The sequence below is a fragment of the Puma concolor genome, chromosome C1 (assembly GCF_028749965.1).
Source record: "Puma concolor isolate L17-30 chromosome C1, mPumCon1.1.hap2, whole genome shotgun sequence".
Lineage (NCBI taxonomy): Eukaryota > Metazoa > Chordata > Mammalia > Carnivora > Felidae > Puma > Puma concolor.
Window position 1 is genome coordinate 6,712,659 of NC_141674.1, and position 26,958 is coordinate 6,739,616.

General features: G+C 45.6%; 1 protein-coding gene and 1 long non-coding RNA gene across 3 annotated transcripts in view; both read left to right on the forward strand.

Moving 5' to 3' along the window:
* The first annotated feature begins 1,885 nt into the window (after window positions 1–1,885).
* Window positions 1,886–26,958, forward strand: part of SLC25A33 (solute carrier family 25 member 33) — a 34,292-nt gene continuing 9,219 nt past the window's right edge. Inside the window, exons 1-3 of one of the 2 annotated variants that reach the window (XM_086715612.1) lie at window positions 1,886–2,180; window positions 16,201–16,380; window positions 26,806–26,883. In XM_086715612.1, coding sequence (XP_086571738.1) covers window positions 2,125–2,180; window positions 16,201–16,380; window positions 26,806–26,883 — 314 coding nt within the window. In that variant the 5' untranslated portion in view covers window positions 1,886–2,124. Of the gene's footprint in view, window positions 2,181–16,200; window positions 16,381–25,853; window positions 25,951–26,805; window positions 26,884–26,958 lie in introns of those variants that run through there. The other variant, XM_086715613.1, reaches the window with a different exon arrangement.
* LOC147577766 (uncharacterized) lies at window positions 16,387–24,909 on the forward strand. Its single transcript, XR_015254461.1, has 2 exons — window positions 16,387–24,348; window positions 24,451–24,909. It is a non-coding gene; the product is annotated as an uncharacterized LOC147577766 (long non-coding RNA).

Below are 26,958 nucleotides of genomic sequence, written 5' to 3' on the forward strand. Positions count from 1 at the left end.
GGCTGGGGGCACCCCACTGGCTCAGTTGATAGAGCATGTGACTCTTGATCTCAGAGCCATGAGATCAAGCCCTGCGTTGAGCGTGGAGTCGCCACCAAGATAAATAAATAAATAGAGGCTGGCACCCAGCCCTGGTGTTAGAAGCCTGGGTCCCAGCCTCAGACACTTCCGTGAGAGCAGCCAATGTGGAGGGCTGTGTCTCAAGGATGGCATCCCCTCGGGTTAGAATCCTGCCTAGATGAGAGAGGTTCCTTCCTGGTTAACAGGGTTGTATTACTTTCTCCTTCCTTGTACTCATGCCCCATAAATCATCTTCAGCTAAGACCAACGCTGACTTCACAAGCAGCTAAAGCACCAGGGATCTGGGAGATCCAGGAAACACGAAGAAACTTGATTTTTTTTTTCTTCCTGTTTGCCTTATTTCCTTCCTTTCCTCTTTTTCCTCATATCATGGAGCACTCGTATGGCTTTCCCTCTTTCTAAGCCTGGGAGTAATGGTTTTAATATGGAGTATTCACTGCATTTGCGTTTTGGATGACTGCTCCTAAAAGCTGTTTTTAAAGAGTCCCAGCAATCAAATACCCAGCTCCTGTGTTTGCACACAATTTCCCTTCTGCTTAAGCTCTCTTTGTGTTTACACACTGGACATCTAGCAGCTTGGTTAGGTCAAGGTACTGCTTTTAGCCACTCTGGAGATTGAAAACATGGTATATTCTGTACGTAGTGCTCCGGAGGGGGATGGAAGTGGGGAATGACAGACTGGGTAAAGGGGCAGATTTTTTTACTGCAGAGTAGGTGAGAGGCATGAAAACTTTCAACAACAGTAATGGAAGGAACACAGAGAAGGAGATGGCTTTGGGAGAATTTCAGGAGACAGAAATGCCAGGTGAGTGAGGGGCTGCTGAGAGAAACAGAGAGTGGGGAGTCCAAGGTAACAGGAAAGTTTCTGGTGTTAGTGGCTGTGCAGATGCTGGTGTCACCACCAGGACGGGAAATACAAGAGGCAGGGCAGGTTTGGGGAAGGGGCAGAATGGAAAGATGAGTTCAGTTCGGCACAAGTATTCATTAGCTTCTTGGGTCATTACTGGCGGCAGGTACCTTATCAGGAACAACCAGAAATAAGAAACAAGATCCCTGCTCTCCTGAAGCTTACACTCCAGGGGTAGACGGTCAGCTTAGAGGAATAAATCAGCAAAATAACTGCAGGGGCCTATGTGAGCAAATGAAGTGGAATCATGTGATAGAGGCTGCTGCCGGGCGACCAGGGAAGGCCTGCCTATCAGACTTGGAGGGAAGATGCCAGCTGAGTTTGACAGTGACCCAAGGACAAGTAGAGAAGCAGCTTGAATATAGAAGCTTGGAGCTCAGAAGCCTGGGTGGCAGATGATCAGAAAGGATAGGCCAAAAGCGTTTTTGCAGGACATAATGCTAATTACAGAAAAATCAAAAATAAGTTAGGCTGTTTTATGTGTTTTCCCTAAGCTGGACGTTGAATACAGAGCTGCGGGATGCAATATGTAATTTATACACCTTTTTTGCACATTGTATCACAAAAACTAAACTAAAAATACACTAAAAAAAAAAAAAAAAAAAAAAGGAAGAGTCCCGGCCCTGAGTCCCCCTAGGCTTTGCCAAGGCGGCTCTGTCTGCATCAGAGCGCGGACCGAGCGGCGTCGGCCGGTTCTCACTCCCGGTGCCTTGGCCCAGACCGGCCCCGCCCAGCCTTTCGCTCGGAGCAGACGCCCGCCCAGGCTGCGCCGTCGCCCCGCCCACGCTCACATGCCGGCCAATGGGCGCGCGGGATCCGGGCCCACACCCCCGCCGCGTGCCGCCCCGGGCTCGCGCCGCCGCGTGACGTCACGGCCCGGCCCCCGCCACGTGACGGCCGCGCGCCGGGCTCCGGCTGGTGCTGGGCTCGCGCCGCAGAGGCCGGTGAGGCGCCGGCGGCCACGCCGCGGAGGGCGCTGAGCGAGGGAGCGGGTTGTGCGGCCGCGCGCGCATGGAGGCGGCGCCGGCAGCCGCCTGAGGGCCGCGGGAAGAGCGGAGCGGGCCACCTCGCGCATCCCCCGAGCGGCCTCGCTCCCGGGGCACCCGGAGGCGGCGGGCCGTGGAGCCGGTGCGGCCATGGCGACGGGCACGCAGCAGAAGGAGAACACGCTGCTTCACCTCTTCGCCGGCGGGTGAGCGTCCCGTCCAGACCCTGCGTCCCCCCCCCTCCCCACGCCCTGGGGCGCCCCCTGCCCCCCGGTTACCCGCCCTCGCCGGGCCGGAACGCCGGCTCCCAGAGGAGGAAGTCCCGGCGGTGGGGAGGCCCTGGGGGCGCGGGCCTTCCCCCACCTCGGGCCGCATCCCCCGGGGGTGGTTTCACCCCGAGCCCGCCGCGCTCCCACGCCCTTTCTCCCCCGCCTCGGCGAGTCTGGCTTTTTCTCCTCTTAAACAATCAGAGGCTGGCGTGACGAGTGTCACTCGGGGGCGGTCCTGCCTGGCCACTGTGGCTCGGTCCGCCCCACATCCTCCCGGCCGGCCGCCCTGGCTGTGCTGCACTCGCTGTCCTTCTGCCCGGATTGTGCTCCAGGGCCTGTTTCCCAAGGGCCTGGGCAGTCTTGCGGGTGCTGGGGTGGGCCCGGGGGGTCCTTGGGGTCGCACCGCGGCGAGTTCAGCCAGCCTAGAGGGCTGCAGGTGTTGGGCATCAGCAGGGGCCTGGAAAGTAGCGCTGGCGAGCCGCGATGCTGGCCCGCAACCCGCGGGAGGGCCTCCGGGGGCCTTGGGGTGGGGGTGGGAGGATGAGGTCGGGGCGGTGTGTTGAAATGCTTCTCACCTGCCGGTGGACGCGTCCACCGTAAGATGTGCCCTGTTTTGAGAGCTGCATTTTTTTGATCGTCATGCACTTTGTATTTTTCAGCGGTGGCAACGCAGTTTTAGGGAGGTCGGGTGGTAGGGGGGTTAGGAAGGGAGCTGATCTTTCGATTCTTCGGAAAATAGTAGTGAAAATATTTTTGAGTATTAGTAATTTTTTTTTTTTTCCTTTTAATACAGCTGGTGGCTTTGGGTCTTTTTGCAGTCTTCCAGGTATTTGGTCTTATTTGAGGACCTCAAATAAGAGGCCTGGCACAGCAATTTTTTAAGTGTGGGACAGTCTGCATAAAATAGAATTTATTGTGGATTATCATCTTGACTTGAGTATTTTAGTTGCAGCTTGGCCTGAAGTGTGCTCCTTATTACAAACCAGTAACGGTGGAGAACTTAACCTGCCCAAAAGTAAGGGATGAAAATGTTCCTGAACTCTTTGTTCTTATGTAGGTGATCACCCACTTTGTTTCTCCAGCCAAAAAGTTTTGGTTCTTCATAGATAGGAAGAATTTCTCATTCATCTCTAACCTGTCCTTCCTTCTCCATCCGGTCACATCATCCCCCAGTGTTTCCTGAGAGTAACGGGTATGGGGGTGTATTCCTAAATTAATCTAGTGTATTAATTTTCATTCTGGGGAGTTTTACACAGGTTGGCCGTGCAAAAGTCATTTCTCAAGCCAAGAAGGGTAATTTTTAAAAATGATTTCTTACTCCGTAATTTTGATTTCCTGTTTTTAGTGAGGTGGTTTTTTAAAAAAATTCTTTGTATCCCAGACTAGGAGAGTTACCTGGTCTGCAGCAGCTTCTGTGAGGCTTACTGCAAAATCTGTCGCCCTGTCTTGATGAATTTCCCTACCTGCCCTTCACAGTGCCCTCTGGCTGCTGATTCTCCTACTGGAGCTCCAGCCTCTTCCCTTGTGATGGAGGAAAATTGTACCAGCGGCACAACTCACGCGGACTGATTAAAATGTAGAGTTTATTAGGGGGGTGCCTGAAGCCATCGTGGTTAACAGGTTTCAGTTCCATCTTCTACAGCAGCTCCGGATTTCTTGTAGATCCTCAAGACAGAATGAATCTTCGAAGGGCTGTTTTGGCAGTAACGAATTGGATTTTGATACATTCCCACTAGCCTAAGATATGTATGTTACTTCCCTTTCCTTTTATGAAAGAACCCTGGTATATCATATAGTTAAAATCAGTAAACCCAGTGGGGCCACCTGGCCCAAAGGCAGACTCCCTGCTTTGCTCTAACTAGTAGTTTCCACTGAAGCTGGCATCTTTCCAAAACTCTAAGATTCATTATCTTTGTAAGGAAGTCAGAGCCCTTTGTTTGTAAATTTGTCACATTCCTCCCATTTAGTGAATAGCCGTTGGGAACTAATACCAAGCAAGTTTAACTTATCAGTAATTAATGACAGCGAATAACTATGTGTATCAGGTATAAGAGGCTTATGACTAAGTTGAAAATTAACATTAGAGCCTGGGAGATAAAAACTGCCTCCCTCCTAGTCCTTTAAGTTTCTTTAACTTTGTTTTTAAAGACAGTTTCTTGGGTTCTTTGCAAAGGCAAAAAATACTCCTACATTAATCTGTAATAGTCCTCTTGTTAACACAGTGTTACCCTTAAAGAAGAGAACTGCAGGAAAAACCACCCACAAACCAACACCTAAAAATAAGCTCTTTGGAAAAGGTTCTCTGCACGTATATGTGTACCAAATGTAATTTCATAGCTAATTTTAAAATAGGCTCGTATTCTTTAAATTGCTTTCTTCTTAGTAATATATTGAGTTTTAATGACAGCACGGGAGTGAATTTTCTGAGTATACCTGTAGTCACTCTACTGTTCAGTGGTTGCCATGAAAAAGGTGAACACAATTTCCAAGCCCAGTGACTGGAGTTCAGTGAGGATGTTAAAGTAATTTTATGACAGGGCTCCCTAACTTATTCTGATGACATAATTTCTTTTTAATCTTATTTCTAATTTTTTACAAACAAATAACTGGACATCCTTACGTGTACCTGTATGTGTAGGTCTCTGATTGGTTTCTTAGGATAAACCATTAAAGGTACAATCACTGAGGCAAAACCCATCTTTAAGGTTTTGACACCTACCAGCACATTGATTCGTAACCAGCTCTTACGATGTGTTACTTCTGCATGGGTAACGTCATTCGTTGGATGTTGATTTTTAGTATCTTTAGGGATACTGCAGTTTTCTGTTTTCTTCCCTCTCGTCCCCAAATCTGGGTTGTATTGTTATCAAAATAAAAAGCACATTTAAACAGATTTTGTTACTACATAACAAAACCTGTGGTTCCTTTTCTACTGTTTAAGCATTCTCAGGAAGAGAAACACCGAAATCCTTTGGAGTGGCCCTTCTGGGTCCAGACGTTATATCTATTAAGAAAAATCCTTTGGGGCACCTGGGTGGCACAGTCGGTTAAGCGTCCGACTTCAGCCAGGTCACGATCTCGCGGTCCGTGAGTTCGAGCCCCGTGTCAGGCTCTGGGCTGATGGCTCAGAGCCTGGAGCCTGTTTCCGATTCTGTGTCTCCCTCTCTCTCTGCCCCTCCCCCGTTCATGCTCTGTCTCTCTCTGTCCCAAAAAAAAAAAAAAACGTTGAAGAAAAAAAAAAAAAGAAAAATCCTTTAATGGGGTGCCTGGGTGGATTAGTCAGTTAAGTGTCTGACTTCCGCTCAGGTCATGATCTCAGGTGAGTTCAAGTCCCGCGCGTCAGGCTCTGTGCTGACAGCTCAGAGCCTGGAGCCTGCTTCAGATCCTGTCTCTCTCCGCCCCTCCCCCCCTTCTCTCTCTCTCTCTCTCTCTCTCTCTCTCTCTCTCTCTCTCTCTCTCTCAAAAATAAATAAGCATTAAAAAAAATAAAAGAAAAATCCTTTAAACTTTCCTTCTCAGATGTCTCGGGGGTTCTGGCAGTCCATATAATGTTAGTGACACCCTTCGGCTGCTGAAGAAGCAGTGACAGCCAGGTGACGACTTAGTAGACTTGCTCAGCACCTGGAAGAGCCGGGCTAAGCTGTCCCGGGAGTTAGAGGCAGATGACCTGGATTATCTGCTTTAGCCCTATTTTGGTGGCATATGTTTTTTCCTTTGTCATCAAATATACTCACCATAGCCTTTAAAATGTATCTTAGTGGGACTATAGTATGTCTTTAAGGTTTTAAAATAGGTAATCCAAGGTGTGTCCAAGATTGAGTATCGCCCCCCCTCCCCTGCATTATGGACATCTGTCACCTGGTATACTTGTACTTTGCTTGTGCCTAGGAATGTAATCTGTATCAGCTAATGGTCACCTTGGGAGTGAGGCGCGTGTTGTGTTTGACAGGGGGCCTGCCGTGCTGAAAGAAATTTTGGTAAAAGACACGTCACAGTGTGCACATAATATTTTATATAAGACTTACGTATATCGAGAATATACGTTGGCTTTTGCTTCTTCAGTGTATCTTACATATGTGACAGACATTTTTTTTAATTTTTAATTTTATTTTAGAGAGTGCGTGAGAGCGGGGTAGAGGGGCAGAGTCGGGGGAGGAGAGGGAGAGAGAGAATCCCAAGCAGGCTCCGTGCTCAGTGCCGATCCCAGCACAGGGCTCAATCCCGAGACCCCGGGATCAGGGCCTGAGCCAAAATCAAGAGTTGGACGGACGGACGCTCAACCTACTGAGCCGCCCAGGCACCCCTGTGACAGACGGTTTTAAAGGCCGTGCGGTGTTTGTATGAAGGATTCCCGCTGGAAGTAGCCTTCATGGGAATAGCAACCGTGTCAGTTTTCATCACCTTTCATCACCGGTACACTTCAAGTACAGTATCACACTTGTTACAGATGCCTAATCAATACTTATTTAATGATTGACTAACTGAATAAAAGGTAGTGTGTGGCTTATCTGGGGTTTAGATTTATGTGCTCTGTTAAATTGTCCCAAATAAAAGTAGTGCTTTGATTATTTATGAATTGGGAACATGGTTCTCTATTAAGATTTGCTGAAACTCTAATTGGCATACAGTAACATTATTTTGGATTTGTGGATTTGCTAAAAATGATTCTCCTCAGGTTTAGAAAATACTGAAGAGTTTTTTATTCATTCGGTAGGGCGCTATTTACCGGCGCCTAAGTGGCTCAGTCGGTTGAGTGTCCAACTTCAAGGTCATGGTCTCGAGGTTCCTGAGTTCGAGCCCTGCGGCGGGCTCTCTGTGCTGACAGCCTGGAGCCTGCTTCAGATTCTGTGTCTCCCTCTCTCTCTGTCCCTCCCCCACCTGCACTCGCTCGCATGCTCGCGCTCTCTCTCTCCCTCTCAAAAATAAAAAAAGAAAGTAGGGTGCTATTTAAATGTTCTTTCTAAATGATAGAGAATATAGGAAATCGCATCTAAAAGATAATTAGCTGCATAAAAACGATGCATTTTGCTTTGAGTAAATACAGAATTTGCATTAACTGAAATCTTCTAAGCCTTATGCCAGGTATTCAAATAAGACATTCCAGAATATTATATATAAACAGGTACTAGTGTTTTCAAGTCGTGACTATGGAGGTAGCCAATGAAAAGGGGAATTACTGAAAACTCCATAGATTGGGATCACAGGTTGTCTGGCGGGTACCATTTGTTGGTGGAATCCACGTTGTAGCTATTATGTAGAAGCTGTGAATCTGGAAAACAGTTGACTCTCAGTTGGGTAGCAATTATAATAAAGAGCATATTGATCTCGGCTTTAGTGTCTAGGATGAGTGACTGTGTATGTAGAAAACTGGTTCTTGTTGAAAACATCTAGCTTTTGAAAGGTGTCCTTGTTACTTGATACTCAGAGTTTAAAAGGTAAAAATTTGCATAATTAAACGTTTTTGTGTCGCTGGTCTAATAAAGATAGAAAAAAATCTAGTGTGAATGTTGTAATAGTGATAGTCTAGCTTTGTTCTGCATAAACTGGAAGAGAGAAACCTAGTCCATAGCGGGAAAATAATCAGGTACGACTTATGTGGGTAAAATGAAAAGGTTAAATACATGTTTATGTGATAAACACAAGACTTCAGTTCTGGGCTGAAGGAATGAGGGGGGGTGGTGCATATAAGAATAATTAGTAAGAGGGGGAAAAGACACAGAAAAATCCAGGTAATAGATTTTTTAGAAAATTGGGCAAATAGATTCTAGAGAGCACCTCTCTCTCATGACCGCTTCAAGACATAATTTAACCGCTCGCCGCTCATGGCCTTTCTGCTACCCTGTTCAAACCCTTTCCATGGTTTCACTGAGTGGAATATCCCACAGAGAGTTATCTCTGAACTTGGGCATCAGTAGTTAGAGCAGTATTACCTTAGGAGCAAAATCAAAATCCTATCCAGGGAGTTTCCTCATAACTGTTGGAAGAAACATAGCCTCCTAGAAACACAAGTCCTAACTGCTTTTTGGAAGATTATTGATAATACTAAAATTCTGTAAGTGGTTTCTTGAATTAGTGAGGGTGTAAATATTTTCTTATTGACTAGGCTCATTTAGGAGGCTTTCATTTGTAAGTAATAAAAATTCACTTCCAACTGGCTTGATTATTGGCACATACACCTAAATTTTAGAGAACAGGCTTCGGGGAGGGCTTATTTAAACGGCTCGACATCATCACTACAGGACCCCTCAGTGATTCCTGTGTTCCAGAAATAGCCGCATGATTCCAAGATTGGAGATCATGAACACAGAATGGCTTCCAGAAGTTCCTAGTGTTTCTCCACCATTGAAAAGTCTTGAGCTTAATCTGATTGGGCCGACTCTAATGCACCCATCTCTAAACCAGTTACTGCTCCCAGGGGATTATGCCGTTTATTTTGGGCCGAATCATGTGCCCAACTCTGAACAGATGACATGGCAACATAGATGGTGTTACGTTGATTAAGTGAGTCAGGGCTAAAACCAGAAATGGGTTCGATGTGGTCCAAACTGCATGACTTAAGAAATTAGGCGTCTTATGAAGACAGAGGAAGAGGGGAGTGGAGGCCGGCGAGGCAAACAGCAGTGCCCTCCACATTGGTTCTACTGCCTTCAAATATAATGTCCAGTTTGTTGATACAGAACAGCGTTTCTCAACCTTGGCCAGATCATCGTTTGGGGAGGGGCAGGGTGTTACTGTCGGTTTCCTGTGCGCCCCGTGCAGGATGTGTGGCAGCATCCCTGGTCTCTCCCCACCAGATGCCCAGTACCCCCTCCCCCAAGAGCAACAGCTAAACATGTCTCCAGACCCAGCTGGGTGTCACTCGGGTGGGGGCATCATTGCCACAGTTGGGAACCACTGGCCTAGAGTAGTGTTCTGCAAATCTTGATCGCACAGCCCTATGATTAAAATGCGCATATCTGCATATGTTTATATTCTGTGGATTTCATACATATTATAAAGCATATACACAAAATAGGAAGTAAATGGTGGAGACTAGAAATAAACTGGAATTTTATTTTATTTTTCCTGTAATTATTTTCCTGTATTCCACTGTGCACACTTAGAGCGTGTCCCCCGCTTTGGAGACGAGTGGTCTTAAATATTGGTATCCAGTCAGACTTGCTTTCCTGACGATGTGATGCCAGCACTGTCACCATGGGTGTGACTTTTCCTGTTGTCCGTGCGTCCGCTGCCTTCGCCCCACAGCTGAACCCAGAGGAGTCTATCCTAAAACTTAGAGAAAGGGGGCAGAATCTGCCTGACTGCCGCTGACCACTTCGCCCCACACTGTATATACGGAGCAGACAGGTTATAGTTGTCAGCCATGTGGAGTGTCGAGAGAGGGTTTTGCTGTCCCGTCCCATACCCTGTCCCGGTCCCTACTGATCTGGGCTATAGTTAGAGGGGACTAGAAGCATAAAGGACTGACTGGTACCTTGCGCTATGGCCAGTGCCCCCTGCAGGTGGGAGGCTGCTGCATTCGCCATGCCAGATGGATGAGAAGGGACCGGTGCGGTGTGCTTAGGGCGGACATGGGGGTGTCTTCCCACCAAGTGCCAGTTTTGCTGCCCCCTGACTGGCATGGGAGAATACTCTGGTGGGCCCATTGGCTTGGCGTCACGGAGCATGGGGAGCAGAGGAAGGAAAGGCGCCTAGTGCTGCCTGCAGGTAAAGCTGAAAGGAAATCGGGGGACGAATTGCTGGTCGGACCAGTAGGAGAATTCCCGGTGTTGGGGCTTGCGGTGGAGATCGAACACCATTCCAAGCAGGCTTGCACGGCATCTACGCTGGAATCGTAACATTTGCCGAGGCCATTAACGCAACACACAGCCAGGTGGACCCGCGGCAAGACCAACCAATTGCGGAAGACCGCTGCGCTCCTCTCTGTCCTCGTGCCCAGAACACCCTGGAAGGAAGGGAAGAAAAAGCGGACCGAGTCCCATCAAGCCACACTTCTGGCTGGCGGTGCTGGAGGGACGTTTTGGATCAGATTTGGGATTGAAGTTTTAGGACTGAATTTGAAGGTCTGAAAGTTACTGGAAAAATCATGGAATCTGCTCACGGTGTCATAGATAAGAAAGGGGGGAATCCAGTTCAGCGCACCTGAAGAGCAGAGATGGGGGAGGGCTGGTGGACAGAGTTAATGTCTTTTTCTGAACCGAGACTCAGGAAGAGCCCAGTTTAAAAAATACTGTATGGGGTGCCTGGGTGGCTCAGTCAGTTGAGTGTCTGGCTCTTGGTCTCGACTTGGGTCATGATCTCACAGTTGTGGGATCCAGCCCCACGTCGGGCTCCGTGCTGATGAGTGTGGAGCCTGCTTGGCATTCTCTCTCTCCCTATCACCCTACCCCTACCCAACTCGTGTTCTCTCTCTCTCTCTCTCTCTCTCTCTCTCTCTCTCTCTCACACACAATAAATAAATAAGCATTAAAAAAAATAAATACAGAGTCACGGTGGACAGGGCTTTATCCGAGCTGAGGTGACCACGGTTAGGAGCCAAGCTAATATTACAGGTCGTCTTTGTATCATAGAATTGAGAATTGATGTAGGAACTTTTTCCTACATTTAATGTAATTAATTTGTTGTAATCATAAGTGCTTTGGACCCAACGTGATTAAATATTTTTAGAAAAAGTTGGAAAGCCAGTTCAGAGAAGTCCACATTTCTATTCATATTCTCAGACAGATGAAGGTCTTATACTTGCTGGTTCATGAAGGAAAAAAAAAAAGTTGAGCTGAAAGGTATTTTAAAATATTCTGCTATGAAATGTTCTGAATTTCAGGAAGAATCTTCTTTGGGAATTTCAGTTCAGTATCGGAACTTCTTTCCTTCTAGTTAAAATTGAGTATTTTAGCGGCTATGTATCCATCACAGCTTAATAACTTAAAATGTTTTCTAGTGACTTAAAAAAAATGACTTTAGGGCCACCTGGGTGGTTCAGTCAGTTAAGCATCGTCTGACTCTTGGTTTCAGCTCCGATCATGAGCTCACAGTTTGTGAGACTGAGCCCCATCCCATGTCAGGCTCTGCACTGAGAGATTCTGTCTCTCTCCTTCTCTGTCTCCCTCTCCCTTGCTCATGCTCGTGCTCTCTCTCTCTCTCTCAAAATAAATAAACTTAAAAAAAAAAGTCTTAAAATAGATGGTCATTTCTCTCATTTGAGGGGTTTTTTTCCTAGTAGGCAGGGAGGGGCTCACCCAGAGTAGTGACTTCTTACCATTGTTTACAGTTGGCAGTGTTTTTCCCTTTAGTCTTTTCCTGTAACAGCCTGAGGCGGCATCCCCTCTGTCTAGTAGAAGAGGTGCCTGGTGAGTGGTCTAGAAGGCCAGGGCCTTTTCACACCCCTCCCCCTCTTGCCATAGGCACAGTGTGTAACACAAAAAGTGACTGGCATTGAGTGTGGTCTGTTGCCCTCAAAGAGGTCACCGCCCTGCTCTCAGTGGGGCACTTGGCTTTGTTGGGTGAGCGCACCTTCCAGGGGGTCCTCCTTTGATCGGTGGCGTGGATTTGGTTGATGGTTGGCCAGACGAAGGAACGTAACTGACATGGGGACAAAGCAAAGGCGGTTGGCCTGTGTTTGAGTTTACTGACTTTCTTATGAAAGACTACCCAGAAGTTCTGTTTTTTCCCCGCGGTGTGGAGTGGTGTTATTGAACATGAATAGATTGCAGATATTTCTTTATCTTACTCTGCAGTGTGTAAGTTTTCCAGTATTTCCAAATGTTACACCTTTTAAGCACGTGGTCATTTTCCTCATAAGTCAGGGTTATTTTGTGTGAATATACCTGAGTTAGAAAGTTAATTTTTATCTCTTTTTTTAACACCTCACCACCACCACTTTCTTTAGTGGTGACCCATTTTCTTTGGATATATTCCAGTGCTTAGAGCAACTTATACAGGCCAGTATTCAGTTAGGCTCACAATTTTTTCTTGATGCAAAAGAACACAGAGTTTTAAAGGCCTAGCTGTCTAATCAGCCGTTTCCCATTTTGAGTGTGAAAGTAAATAGCCTAAATGAGCCAACAAAACCATCTTTCTGTCATACTCCCGAAGAGTATAGTGAGGGGAGCGCTGACTTTGGAGGGAGAGGGTCTGGATTTGGGTCTCCATTGAGACACGTAGTCACTTTGTGACTTTGAGAAAATGTGTAACCTCCTTGAGACCCATGTTCCCCATCTAAAAAGTAAGGCTAATGCCACCTGCAAAGTCCATGAGGGTCAAATGATAGTGGTTTGATACTTCAACTCCTTCCTGCTTTTCTCCCTTCCCATGCCGATTGTGATCCCCTAAATTGCATCTGTGGTTGGTGGGCTTTGGCCCACAGTTCAGAAAACACTGCTGCATGAACAGCTTCATTTACGGTGTGTTATTATCATGTTTTTAAAGCAGGTTTGCCTAAATAACCAAAAATTACTGTTTTCCTCTCCACCCTCCCACAGCCCCCACCCCCCAGTCTGTATATATTGTTTTCTTTTTCTACCATTCATACTCCTCATGGTAAATTGGGGTAAATAATAACTCCTACCTCATAGGCTTGTTGGAGGATTGAATGCCTACCGTAATCAGTCATTGGCAATAATGCTATTATTTAAAGTGATAAATAATCACTGGAAGCTAGTTAGCTTCCAGCTCTTAGTTATCTATATTTCACTTGCTCTATCAAACTTCGGGCTCTTGATTTTAAAATACTGCCTGTGAAGGGGCACCTGGGTGGCTAAGTGCGACTCTTAAGTGTGACTCTTAAGCCAAAATTGTGGCTCAGGTCATGATCCTCACGGTTATGAGATCAAATCCCTCACTGGATGTGGATCCTGCTTAAGATTCTCTCTCTCTCTGCCCCCTTCCCCACGTATATGCTCTCGCCTTCTCTCTCTTTCAAAATAGTAATAATAATAATACTATTGTTATTATTACTACTACTACCGTATGGGGTTTTGCTACTTCCGGGTCTGTGCCGGGTGCTGGATTCACTTCCAGATTTCCAACACTTCTTTCTGGTGGGGTAGAGAAGCTAACTTAAGTAATTCTGTGTCTGCCAGCGCCTGTCCTTTCCTGTTGTTACTGCTTCCCAATCACAGGTGCTGGTGCTTATCATTTTTATTGAGCCACCTGTCTGCCAGGTGCTGTCCTTGAAGTGCAAGAACATGTAAATACACAGTCCCTCCCCACGCGGAGCTCCTGGGCTAAGGGAGCCTGCGACAGAAGGTAGAGAGTATGTGCTGTTTTCAAACATTTAGATCCCTTGAAAGACATTCTCCTTGAAATCTCGATTTAATAATTCCTTTGCTTAGCAAATACTGTTTGTGAACTTGTGAGTCCTGATGCCAGGGATACAAAGATGATTCAGACACGGATCTTGATCATCAGTGTTTTCCAAAGAATAAAACATTTATTTGTGGTGGTAGGATGGTTTTAGATGATATGTCACGTTGTTAATTGTAACTAGCACGTCAAACGTGCAATTTCATGCATTTTTTTTTTTTATTTACATCCAAATTAGTTAGCATATAGTGCAGCAATGATTTCAGGAGTAGATTCCTTAATGTCCCTTACCCATTTAGCCCATCCCCCCTCCCACACCCCCTCCTGTAACCCTGTGTTTGTTCTTCATATTTAAGAGTCTCTTCTGTTTTGCCCCCCTCCCTGTTTTTATATTATTTTTGTTTCCCTTCCCTTATGTTCATGTTTTGTGTCTTAAAGTCCTCATATGAGTGGAGTCATATGACACTTGTCTTTCTCTGACTGACTAATGTCACTTAGCATAATAGCCTCCAGTTCCATCCACATAGTTGCAAATGGCAAGATGTCATTCTTTCTGATTGCCGAGTAATACTCCATTGTGTATCTATACCCCATCTCTTTTATCCATTCATCCATCAATGGACATTTGGGCTCTTTCCATACTTTGGCTATTGTTGATGGTGCTGCTATAAACATGCATGTGTCCCTTCGAAACAGCACACCTGTATCCCGTGGATAAATGCCTAGTAGTGCAATTGCTGGGTCGAAGGGTAGTTAGATTTTTACTTTTTTTAAGGAACCTCCATACTGTTTTCCAGAGCAGCTGTGCCAGTTTGCATTCCCACCAACAGTTAAAAGAGATCTCTCTCTCCGCATCCTCGCCAACATCTGTTGTTGCTTGAGTTGTTAATGTTAGCATTCTGACAGGTGTAGGTGGTGTCTCATTGAGGTTCTGATTTGTATTTCCCTGATGATGAGTGACGTTGAGCATTTTTTCATGTGTCGGTTGGCCATCTGGATGTCTTCCTTGGAGAAGTGTCTATTCATGTCTTTTGCCCATTTCTTCACTGAATTATTTGGTTTTTGGGTGTTGAGTTTGATAAGTTCTTTATAGATTTTTGGATACTAACCCTTTATCTGATATGTCGTTTGCAAATATCTTCTCCCATTCCGTCAGTTGCCTTTTAGTTTTGCTGATTGTTGCCCAATTTCATGGATATTATTAAGAAAAGTGAAAGTGGGTATTTTAGGATAAACCAGGTGAGTTGTTTTGAAGAAAAATACTTAAATTCTTTTTTTTTTTTTAATTTTTTTTCAACGTTTTTTATTTATTTTTGGGACAGAGAGAGACAGAGCATGAACGGGGGAGGGGCAGAGAGAGAGGGAGACACAGAATCGGAAACAGGCTCCAGGCTCTGAGCCATCAGCCCAGAGCCCGACGCGGGGCTCGAACTCACGGACCGCGAGATCGTGACCTGGCTGAAGTCGGTCGCCTAACCGACTGCGCCACCCAGGCGCCCCTTAAATTCTTAATTGTGGTAATATTTTGATTTGAACAAATGGTAAAGGGTGATTAGGAGAGCCCTGATTGAGGGAGACTGAGGGACACATGAGGACTTCATCATTAAGAGGGGCTTTATGGGGTGCCTGGGTGGCTCAGTCGGTTAAGCGTATGACTTTGGCTCTGGTCATGATCTCACGGTTCATGAGTTTGAGCCCCGCGTCAGGCTCTGTGCTGACAGCTCAGAGCCTGGAGCCTGCTTCAGATTTTGTGTCTCCCTCTCTCTCTCTCTCTGCCCCTCCCCTGCTTTGTTCCGTCTCTCTCCCTCTCTCTCTCTCTCTCTCTCTGTCTCAGTCAAAAATAAACCTAAAAAAAAAAGGGAACTTTAGCTAAAGCTCCCTGGGATCATGACCTGAACCAAAATCAAGAGTTGGACACTTAACCGACTGAGCCACCCAGGTGCCCTCAAATCAATCCTATTTCTTTTCATTTTTTTAGTTTATTTATTTTGAGAGAGAGAGCATGAGCAGGGGAGGGGCAGAGAGAAGGAGAGAGAAAGAATCCCAAGCAGGCTTCACGCTGTCAGCACAGAACCCAATGCAGGACTGAGCTCCTGAACTGTGAGATCAACCGAGAGTCAGACACTTAGCTGACTGAGCCACCCAGGCACCCCCAAATCAATCCTATTTTATTAGAAGTCTGTGTTGTGGTAAACGTTGATTTTTCAAAATAGTAGCATTACCTGAATAATACTTGACTGTGAAAAGCTGCATTTTCTAGAATATTCATTGAAGCATGGCAGTGAAGTTGGAAAAGACTAACAGTAACAGGCTAAAATGTTGGCACAGAGTGATAGTACGTTGTCATTACAAGTGATGATGTAGGTGTGGATGTGACACAGAGAGACAGCATCCAGGTAAGTGGGGGGGTGGGGGGGCGGCATGGGGATTAAAAAGTCAGTAATGAAAACCCTAAAGGATGCGCTAATGTGTTAACCGTGGTTCTCTCTTTAGCTGCTGGGATTTCAACAAATTCTTTTTGCCCTCCCAGCATGTTCTAATTATGAAATAAACCTCGGTGCCTTTTTTCTTAATAGGGGAACATTAAATTTTACATTTTCTTTGTACAAGGAATGGTATAGCATTTCTGATGTGATTGTGATTTCTTCTCTGACAGGTGTGGGGGCACGGTTGGTGCTATTTTCACTTGTCCGCTGGAAGTCATTAAGACACGGTTGCAGTCTTCCAGATTAGCTCTTCGGACAGTCTATTATCCTCAGGTTCATCTGGGGACCATTAGTGGGGCTGGAATGGTGAGACCAGCATCGGTGACGCCTGGGCTCTTCCAGGTTCTGAAGTAAGTTCCCTCCCCTTCTGGACCCCTGCCCCTGCTCTCATCGGGCCCGTCAGATGAGACGGTCCGCTTGCAGTCTCTGTCCAAACTGAAGAATCTGGTTCCTGTACCAGAACCTTTGAGCTCTGACCTCCCCTGGCAGTGGGGCTGCCTGTGATCATCCGGCGATGGTCAGAGTAAACCTAAGAGAGCAAACCAAAAATCCATGTTGAAAGTGTTGCATCAGAGTTGCTCTTGCCCCAGATCTTTTGAGGGCCAGCAAGATCTGGGGTGGCAGAGTGAAGTTAAAAATGTTAAAGCTGCACCAGAGAAGTGTTGTGACTATTTTAAGAGAAAATAACACAGAAACAAAATGTTTGAGGTTTTTTTACTTTTTGTTTGGAGATCATTTACTTTTACAGAAAAGTTGCAACACCTGTTTGGTGAAATTGTTTTTTCCCGTGTTTGTTTAATACTGAGGCTGCCTTCGTGGTGTATTATTTTTACTGCATTAAATATGTCTTATTTGATTACAAAGTGGCTAAACATTCATAGGCTGAATTTGGCTTATTAGTCTCTATGCTTAAGGCAGAAGCAGAAATTCAGAAGGGCACCTGGCAATGCCGGCGTTTTAGTGGGGGGCTGTGTACTTGAAAAGAGGTGCCGTTGAATTGAGCTAAACGTGGTTGTCAGACCTCTGAGACATCACTGGGAAAGGGTGTGTTCAAGGAAGACAACGCTGCTTATCATTGTAGATGTTTACTGGGGAAACCTCAGAAAAAGATGCCATAAAATGGAAATGTTCTGTCTTAATAACCCCATCACTTAGCACTTTGGACAGAATTCAGTCACATTTCAGATAAGGTGGAATGAATTGGAAAGTGGTTCATTTATTTTTAGGGACATTTTGTTTGTAAAGTCTACTGATGAGTCACCCAGATGTCCATGCCAGACATGTGTATGAAGGAGCCTCTGAGTTCATTGAGCAAAACTGGACAGCAAAACCAGCCGCTGAGGGCAAGGACCCAAGTGAGAGAATCAGCTAGAGAAAAAGGAGGCTGGTCCCCAAGACTCCAGGAGGATCAGCTAGTTCAGATAAACACCCAGGACAGGAGTGGAGACGTGAAAGGCAGAAAGCCTGCCTGGAGGTAGGCCCGGGAAAGAGAAACACAGAGACATGGAGGTAGCACTTCGAGATCAGTAGAGAGAGAGACAAGTCCGCATCCTTAAATCCATGGCTGTGAAAACATCCCCATCCTGGTTTGCCTTCTTATATGTTTGGGCGGTGGCAGTGTCTCAAATGACACCTTTCTTCTGAGGAACACAAAGTGCTTTGGACATAATGAGACAGACAGGTAATTTGCCAACTTTACTGACATCCAAAAAGAACTTCCTCTTAGGTGCTTGCCAAATAACTCATGACAAGTAGATTTATATACTTACAGTAACTGGGAACTGTTACCCAGAAGTTGTGGGTATCAGCAGGGCCACGCATGTGGCATGAGGATATTTCTCCAGTTGAAGTTTCTAGGGTGTCTGTTCTATATCTCGGGTATCTGTCTCTCCGTCTCTTGTAAATCTCTGCTCTGTCTCTGTCTGCCTGTCTCTCTATATGTATGTCCTCCCCCCCGCAAAATGGGCACAATTATGTATTAAAATGTAAATCAAAGGGAAAAAAGCCTGTCCATCTTGTAAAATACAGGAACAGTGCCCACATCACACTACACACAAGACAATTTGTTTCCACTGTGGACCCAAAGCAGCCATCAGTTTGTGCAGCCTCAGCTACACAGAAAAGAGCCGTCACTGATACGTGAATACTATTTTTTTTTAATGTTTGTTTATTTTTGAGACAGACACAGCATGAGCAGGGAAGGGGCAGAGAAAGAGGGAGACACAGAATGTGAAGCAGGCTCCTGGCTCTGAGCTGTCAACACAGAGCCAGACGTGGGGCTTGAACTCACGAACTGTGAGATCATGACCTGAGCCGAAGTTGGACGCTTAACCGACTGAGCCACCCAGGCGCCTCGACACGTGAATACTTTTTAAAACCGCTTATTCTATATTCACGTCAAAATAGGAGTAATGGAAGTATTAAGTAAAATTTTTGTCATAGTGATATTTTGTCAGAAAAGTATTTGTAAAGTGGCATTTTTCACCCAAGAGCTGTTTCGTTAAGCCTTATGCCCTCAACTTGGTGTATATATAGTTTTAAGATTCTCAACTGATATTTATTAGCTCTCAAGTTAAAAAATGACTACGCTTATGTGGTATTATCTCATCGATTTTTCACAAGAACCCTGAGGTTAGCACCCTGGCGTGGTGTTACCCCTGTTTTATGACGAGGAAAGGCAAATCGACTTGCTCAGTGTCGTTCCGTGTACATTCACCTGTTTCTGAGAACGACTGGAAGCAGCTAAGAGTAGACAACGGCAGGCCCCCTGACCCTACGCCGCTGCCGCGTGGAGACGGCCGAGTTCCAGCCAGAGTCCCCCGGGACCACAGTCCCGCCTCCCCGGCCGCTGCCTCTGCTCCGCCTCCGAGTCTCCCGATGACCTCTTGATGTTGGAGGGCCCCGGGGCTCCTCTGGTGGCCCCTGCCCTAGCGGCAGCCCCTCCTTCTGGGAGTGGATCACATTGAGTCTTGCGGCTTTAAGTGCCATCTGTAAGCTGACCGTGTCTCTCCTCCGAGCCTCGCACGTTAGTCCCCCTGCCTGTTTGCTCGGGTGTTTAGCGGGCGTCCAGAGTGGAACCTGTGCACCACTGAACTTCCCCAAACCTGCTGCCCCCAGGGTCTTGTCTGTGTCCATCAAAGGCAACGCCATCCTTCCCTCTGTGCGGATCTGAAGCCCAGAGTCATCCTGAGATTGTTCTCACGGTCTCACGGGAAAACCTCCCAACTCCGCCTTCAGAGTGCGTGCAGGCTCTGACCCCTTTGCGCCACTCGCTCCGCCACTGTCCTGATGGAAGCCGCCATATTTCACCGGTGTTAGTGGTCTCCCCCACCCCCGCCCCTACCCCAGTCCTCAGTGTGTGCTCCGCAGAGCAGTCGGGAGGTCTTTGGCTCAGATCTCTCCAGGGGCTGTCCTCTCCCTCCGAGGAAAAGCCAAAGTTGTAGTCACCCCTCACTCCCTCACGAGGCTCCGCACAGGTGCCACCCCTCCCATGACTTCTCCTACTTCACCTCTGACGTCGCCCTGCCCGCACCCCGCCACACTGGCCTCCTTGCTGTTCCTTCGCAGTCTTTTCAACTGGGAACATTGGAACATTTTCCGGGAAGGGCCTTTGTACTGGACGTCATCTGCATGGCTGGCTCGCGTCACCTTTGCGGGAAGGCCTTGCCGTGACCATGCTATTTAAAATAGCCTTCCCCTCACGCCCCATCCCTTCTTCCTGCTCTATTTTTGTCTACAGCGCTCACCCCCATCCAGCAGTGTGGTTTACATATTTATATTGTTTATTTCCTCTCTCTACCCCCACCAGAAGGGAACTTTGATTTGTTTTGGTCCCTGAGGTGTCCCCACTCACCTAGAATGCTGCCTGTCACGCAGTAAGCTTAAGCTTTTAGTACAAATCGAATGAATGAATTTTGGCCTCTTGGGAAGATACGCAGTATAAAGTGCTCAACAGACACACACACACACACACACACACACACACACACACACACACACACACACACACACACACACACACACACACACACACACACACACGTGCCCTGCCTTGTAAAGAATACTGACTGCTGGGGTGCCTGGGTGGCTCAGTCGGTTAGGCGTCCGACTTTGGCTCAGGTCACTATCTGACAGTTTGTGAGTTCCAGCCCTGCGTCGGGCTCTTTGCTGACAGCTCGGAGCCTGGAGCCTGTTTTGGATTCTGTGTCTTCCTCTCTCTCTGCCCCTCCCTTGCTCATGCTGTGTCTGTCTGTCTCTCAAAAAAAAAAAAAACATTAAAAATTAAAAAAAAAGAATACCGACTGCTGTCACAATAGGTACCTCCTGTGCTTTTTTAACATGATTTACGACTGGGTTTTCTGGTGGCCAAGGCAAAAAGGGAAATCTCTATCGTATTACATAATTCTTGTCTGAAGAAAGCATACTTGCTCTTTGGGGGAAGTGTGTATCTTTCCCTGTTGCACGTTCCGAAAGCAGTCTGTTGCTCAGCACTGGCGTGGAGAGAGAGAGCGCCGGCCTGAGAGGTCTTTCAGGGTGGCCCAGGAGACCCTGACGACTTTGCTCTCTGCCACTCTCCGCCTCTCTCCGCCTCCACCCTGGTCAAAGCGCCCCCTCCTCCTGCACCTAGATCATTAGGTAGCTTCCTCCTTCCTCCGTTGACGCGGCTGAGCTAAGGGCAGCGATGATGGTCCGCAGACAGGGCTTTTGACCTGCTAAGTGACAGGTGTCCGGCCTTTTCTCTAGACCACAAAGCCCGGCAAGGTTCGCAGTTTTAGAAGCACTGCTACCGGAAACCCAAACGAATAAAATGGTTATTCATTTAAAACTCAGCACCTTCTCTCTAGTCTTATCTCTCAGGCGGTGCCACTTTAGAAGACTTAACAGCCAACAGACTTTGTTTACGGGGAGTTTATTTTTCAAGCTGCAAGTCAGTGTTTGCGTGTGTCTCATGTAAGGAAAGAAAGAATCCTCCGTTGAGCACCAGTAACCTTCACGTTTTTCATAGTTACTTTAAAAAGGCAAGATGCTAGCATATTTAGGCTCTATTAGATTTGCTAAAGGGAGTATTAATATATCCGTTTTATCTCTGAGGTCTGCTTTTAAAACAATCTTGTAAGTTAATCTTTTTTTTTTTCTTTTCAGTCAGAGCTCCTATTCTGTAAACTACGCCGTCATTACCTTATTTTTATTTTTTCAGGTACCTTTTTTAATCTGTAAAGTAATTTATTAGCGAGCTAGTCTCTATCTTGTAAAAACTTAGGTACCTGTTCCGATGAGATCTTTGTTCTGGATTAGTCCGTAGTATGCGTGCTGTGATTTAAAACTAGTGAAGACAAGGAAATGTTCCAAACAAGACCCTAATTTCCTTTTGTATCTCTTTTCTACATGAAAGTTTATATGACTGTGGGAAAGTTAGTCTGGATCCCAACATGCTTTATTATGAAGCTTGAAGTGTGCCATTTATAGTAGAAACTTGATTGTTCCAGAAAAATTTTGTAAACATCCCGATAGGTTAGAAGTTTGAATTATGTAACAGATTTGACTTTTTGCCCACTGTTAATATGCGTCACTATGGAGACAGTTTTTCTGCAGTTCTTAAAAGGCCTGAGTCACTTGAGGACACGCGTTCCCTGCTGCATTATAGATGAGGGCTTCCAGCTTCCTGGAGCCAGAGACGCCCTTAATTGTGTTTGACTGACTCCCGGGCCTGGCTGCCCAGGGCACATTAACGGGGGCCACAGACCGAGTCCAAACTTTCAAACTGTTTGAACGTACTGACCATTTGAAATCTTTTACATACTGTATTCTGAATTGTAGGTCACTTCAAGGTGTTGCTTGAGAGAAGTTTTTGTTCAGACAGCTTGGCTTTTTAAAAGCACGGTCCTGATTTCTCTGGGTGAAAAGTTGCTGCGCTTAGTAAAAAAAAAAAAAAAAAAAAGTAAAATAAAAGCACAGGGCTGTTGTGAGAAAGAGGAAAAGTATTTACAGTTGAAAACACTAAATTGCCACGTCTCGATTAAGAGCCAGTTATCTTTCAGCCAGTGTGAAAGGTTGCTCGGAGGGCATGAGCTTCATTTGGTGGATTAGCTTTACAGAAACCCAGCTTTACCCCAACCCTTGCGTCTGTGAATTTATGAGCTATCGTCAAGAGTTTGGTATTTTTATAACCTATGACCTATACCTTTTTTTTTTTTTAAAGAACTATTTACTTTGAAAGAATTTCAGACTTATAGAAGAGTTACAGAAACGGTACAAATAACTTGGTTATACCTCAAGTCACCAATTTGTAACATTTGCCACACTTGCTTTTTTTATTTTTGCTCCGTCTACGTATTTTTCTGAACCATTGGAACCTGGGTTACACTCATCATGCCCCTTTACCCTTAACGCCTCAGGACAAAGGTATTCTCTTAAAGTCACTGCACAGTTTTCAAATTCAAGACATTCAGTATTCATATACTGCTTTTCAAGTGATCTACAGTCCATACTCCCGATGAAGCAGTCACCGTAAGTGATTGATTTCACAGAAGAACTAAATTTTATTTTAAAACTCTGTTCCCGCCAAGATCTTTTCTGCTTCCTAGACCTTTTTCAGTGAGCCTTTCATTCCTCCTCGCTGGGTTGTTTTTTGGTTTAACACAGCTTTATGAAGATGTAATTCATATACCATACAATTTACCTGTTTAAAGAATACCATTCAACTGTGTTTAGGATGTGCAGTCAACACCCCTAATTTGATTTTAGAACGTTTTCATCCCTATGAAAAGGAAACCCCTCACCCATTTGTAGTCACTCCCCATCGCCTGCCCCCAGCCTAGGCAACCAATCACTGTCTACTTTCTGTCTCCAGATTTGCGTCCTCTGGACATTTCACATAAGTGAAATCATACAACACACGGCCTTTGGTGTCTGGCTTCTTGCATGTAACCTAATGTTTCTCGAAGGTTCAGCCTTGGTGTTGTGTAACAGTACTTCCTTCCTTTTTTATTGCCGAGTAATATCACGTTGTATAACTAGGTCTCATTTTAAATGCATTGCTTTGACATTCCCCAGATGCCATGAAAGAAAAAAAGAAAGAAATGTCCATTGTACTTCTAGCGAGATGTGCTGTCTACTTGTCCAGTGTGTCAGAGGCCCTTCATGTGATACTCAGGGGTGGCCAGAGGGTTTAGGCTGGGCTGCACACAAACCAGAGTATGTCATGGGATCACTTAAAAGGGCCTGGGTTGATAACTGCCAGTAAGGAAAACATTCTATGATTAGAAAATAGGACTGTTGTCTCCCTAATATTTTGAAGTAATTTAATTATTTAGGTGGAACCGAGGTCTAGTTTATTACTTATTTAAAATAATAGCTTTATTGGGGCATCTGGGTGGCTCAGTCGGTTAAGCGTCCGACTTCGGCTCAGGTCACGATCTCACAGTTCGTGAGTTCGAGCCCCGCGTTGGGCTCTGTGCTGACAGCTGGGAGCCTGGAACCTGTTTCAGATTATGTGTTGTCTTCTCTCTCTGTTTGTCCCCTGCTCACGCTCCATCTCTCTCTCTCTCTCTCTCAAAAATAAATAAAGATTAAAATAATGGCTTTATTGAGTTATTATTCACATACCATAACATTTATCCTCTTAAAGTGTACAAGTGGTTTTAGTATAGTCACAGAGTTCTGTAACCACCACCACTATCTAATTCTAGAACATTTCCATCACTCCAGAAGGAAACATGTACCCATTAATAGTCCTTCCCATCTCCCCACACCCCTCCCCTGGCGACCACTGATCTGCTTCATCTCTCTGTGGGTAGGAATGTTACCCTTCTTGATGATGTAAATGGAATTTTTTTTTATTTCCGTATTCAGATTGTTCATTGCCGCTGTGTATGAATACAGTTGCTTCATATGTTGATCTTGTGTCCTGTAACCTTGCTGAACTTACTATAGTAATTTTTGTAGTGTATTCCTTAGTATTTTTTTTAACTTACTTATTTTGAGACAGAGAGCACACCCACGCAAGAGCAGGGGAGGGACAGAGAAGGAGGGAGAGAGAGGGAGGGAGAGGATCCCAAGCAGGCTCCGCGATGTCAGCACAGAGCCTGGCGTGGGGCTCCCATCTCACAAACTGTGAGGTCGCGACCTGAGCCAAAAAAGAAGAATCGGACTCTTAACCAACGGAGCCACCCGGGCGCCCCATTAGTATTTCCATGTAATAAGATTAGGTAGTCTGTATGAATAAAGATAGCTTTGCTTTTTCCTTTCCAGTCTAGATATTTTATTTCTTTTTTCTTACCTAACTGCTGATCTGCTACTTTTGAGGGCAGCTCTTACAGGTACAAATATTCTTTCATTTTTAAGCAATTGAAATATTTTATAAACATCTAAAAATTTGAAGACGAGAAGCTAAGATTTATATTTTTGTTTGTACATCCAAGGACTCCAGACCATGAAAAATTACATTGACCTGAAAAAGGAAAGAAAGCTACGAATGGATAAAACTTGAACATTTTCCAGCGTGCCAGGGACCAAAACATCAATTTAACCTCTCCACCAAAAATTTCAGCTTTGTTTTTAGAGACTTTCTCTATGGGAAAAGTGGAAGGTAGCAGAAATAGAATTGGCAGGATTCACTTTACCAATAGCTTTTCCATGAAGTGGGAAGACACCTTTTTCTTTTACTCTCAATGTCATAATGAAGATAAAGCATTTTATAAACTGTTGACAACAATTCTAGATAAACTCAGAATGCTGTCAGATCGGAGGTCCTAATTACCGAGTGCAGAAAAATCTGCAGTAAGAAAAAGAGATTAAATTAGAGAAGACCTCAATGTAACTGTAAATTTCTCTTGGACACCATGAAAATTGAGCCATTAAAAAGAATACAGTTAACCAAATTTATTCTTCAATTTGAATCCTATGTTGGAGTGGGAAAATGCCTCTAAAGAATGTTCTACACAATCCTTCCTTAGTCGCTTTCAGTCAGAACACGGGGCACCTGGGTGGCTCAGTTTAAGCGTCTGACTCTTGCTCTCAGCTCAGGGTGGTAAGTTCAAGCCCCACATTGGGCCCTGCGCTGGGCATGAAGCCTACTTAAGAGAAAAAGAAGAAAACACGTTAGCACTTTTTTTTTTTTTTTTTTAAGTGTGTTGGCAAGGGTGTGGGAAAACGGGAACCCCTGTGCATTGTCGGTGGGGACGGAAAATGGTCCAGCCGCTGTGGTAGATAACAGGGCAGATTCTCAAAAAATCAAACCTAGAAATTACCACGTGAGCCAGCAATTCCGCTTCTGGGCATGTTCCCCTAAGCGTTTAAACCGGGGACCTGAACGGATACTTGGACACTCACGTTCGTAGCCGCGTTGATTCGCAGTAGCCGAAGGCGGAGGCAGTTGACAGATAAATGGGCAAGCCGCGTGTGGTAGACACACAACGGAGTATCACTCAGCCTTCAAAAGGGACATTCTGACCCCTGCCGCGACACAGATGAACCTCAGTGATGCTGCCGAGTGACATAAGCCAGCCACAAAAGGACAAATACTGTACACTTCCACTCCTATGAGGTCCCTGAAGTAGTCTGATTCAGAGAGACAGAAAGCGGGACGGTGGTTGCCAAGGGCTGGCAGAGGAGAATGGGGAGTTATGGGGTGGTTTTTAGTTTTTAATGTTTATTCGTTTTTTTTTGCGAGACCGAGAGCAAGTAGGGGAGGGGCAGAGAGAAAGAGAGAGAGACAGATAGAATCCGAAGCAGGCCCCAGGCCGTTAAATCATGACCTGAAGGCTGAGCCAGCCAGGCGCCCCAGGGAGTTCGTGTTTAACCCGCTGTGGATTTCTGTTTGTAGGAGTTGAAAAAGGTTTGGAGATGGATGGTGATGGTCGCACAACCTTGTGGAGATACGTAATGCCCCTGAACTGTACACTTAAAAAATGGCTAAAATGGTAAATTTTTATGTTGTGTATATGTCACCATGAATTTAAAAAATTAAGAAGCAAAAGGGATATTCTCTTTGACCCTGTGATACTATGCTTTGGCTTTAAATAACATTCATCCAGGGACGCCTGGGTGGCTCGGTCGGTTGGGCGTCTGACTTCGGCTCAGGTCGTGATCTCACGGTTCATGGGTTCGAGCCCCGCACCGGGCTCTGTGCTGACAGCTGGGAGCCTGGAGCCTGCTTCGGATTCTGTGTCTCCCTCTCTCTCTCTGCCCCTCCCCTACTTACATTCTGTCTCTCTCTGTTTCTCAAAAATAAATAAATGTTCAAGAAGAAAAATTAAGTAACATTCATCCAGCCTATGAAAATCATTAGGTTTTTCCATTCTGTAGATCCCTGGTTGGGGCTCTTCTACAATAAGTCAATATCTGGAAGATAGGATTATTAGAAATAAGGAAAAAATCCCGAAGAAATATCATCCAGAGACATCTCTGAACCCGTTTCTCAGTGAATTTTGCTATAATGAGGGCATTATTCCCCGTATCAGATGCCCTGCCAGATGCTTGTCCTACCTTACTAGGAGTGCATGTGGAGTACAGACGCTGAATATCTCGGTCCCGTGTGAGCCAGGGAAAAGGCTCCTTGAAAACATGTCAAACTGATGCTTTTGAAACCTGCTTTTCCACTGTAATACGAAAGCAGTATTCTTCAGATTTTGGATGCTGTATTGTACTATAATCCGATAAGAGTCTGGGGTCTTGCAAACATTCTGTTCTTTCTTCAAGGAGCTGTGAGGGCTGACGCCTCATTGTTTTGCCTAGGCTCTGCCTCAGGATTTTAAAGATCTTCTCTTATCATTTAGGTCGATCTTGGAGAAGGAGGGACCAAAGTCACTTTTTAGAGGCTTGGGTCCAAATTTGGTCGGAGTTGCGCCATCAAGGTAAGCTTTAACCTTTTCAGCTGGCTCGCTACCTGTAGGATATAATACTGACTTCTTTCTTACTGAAGCGCATTA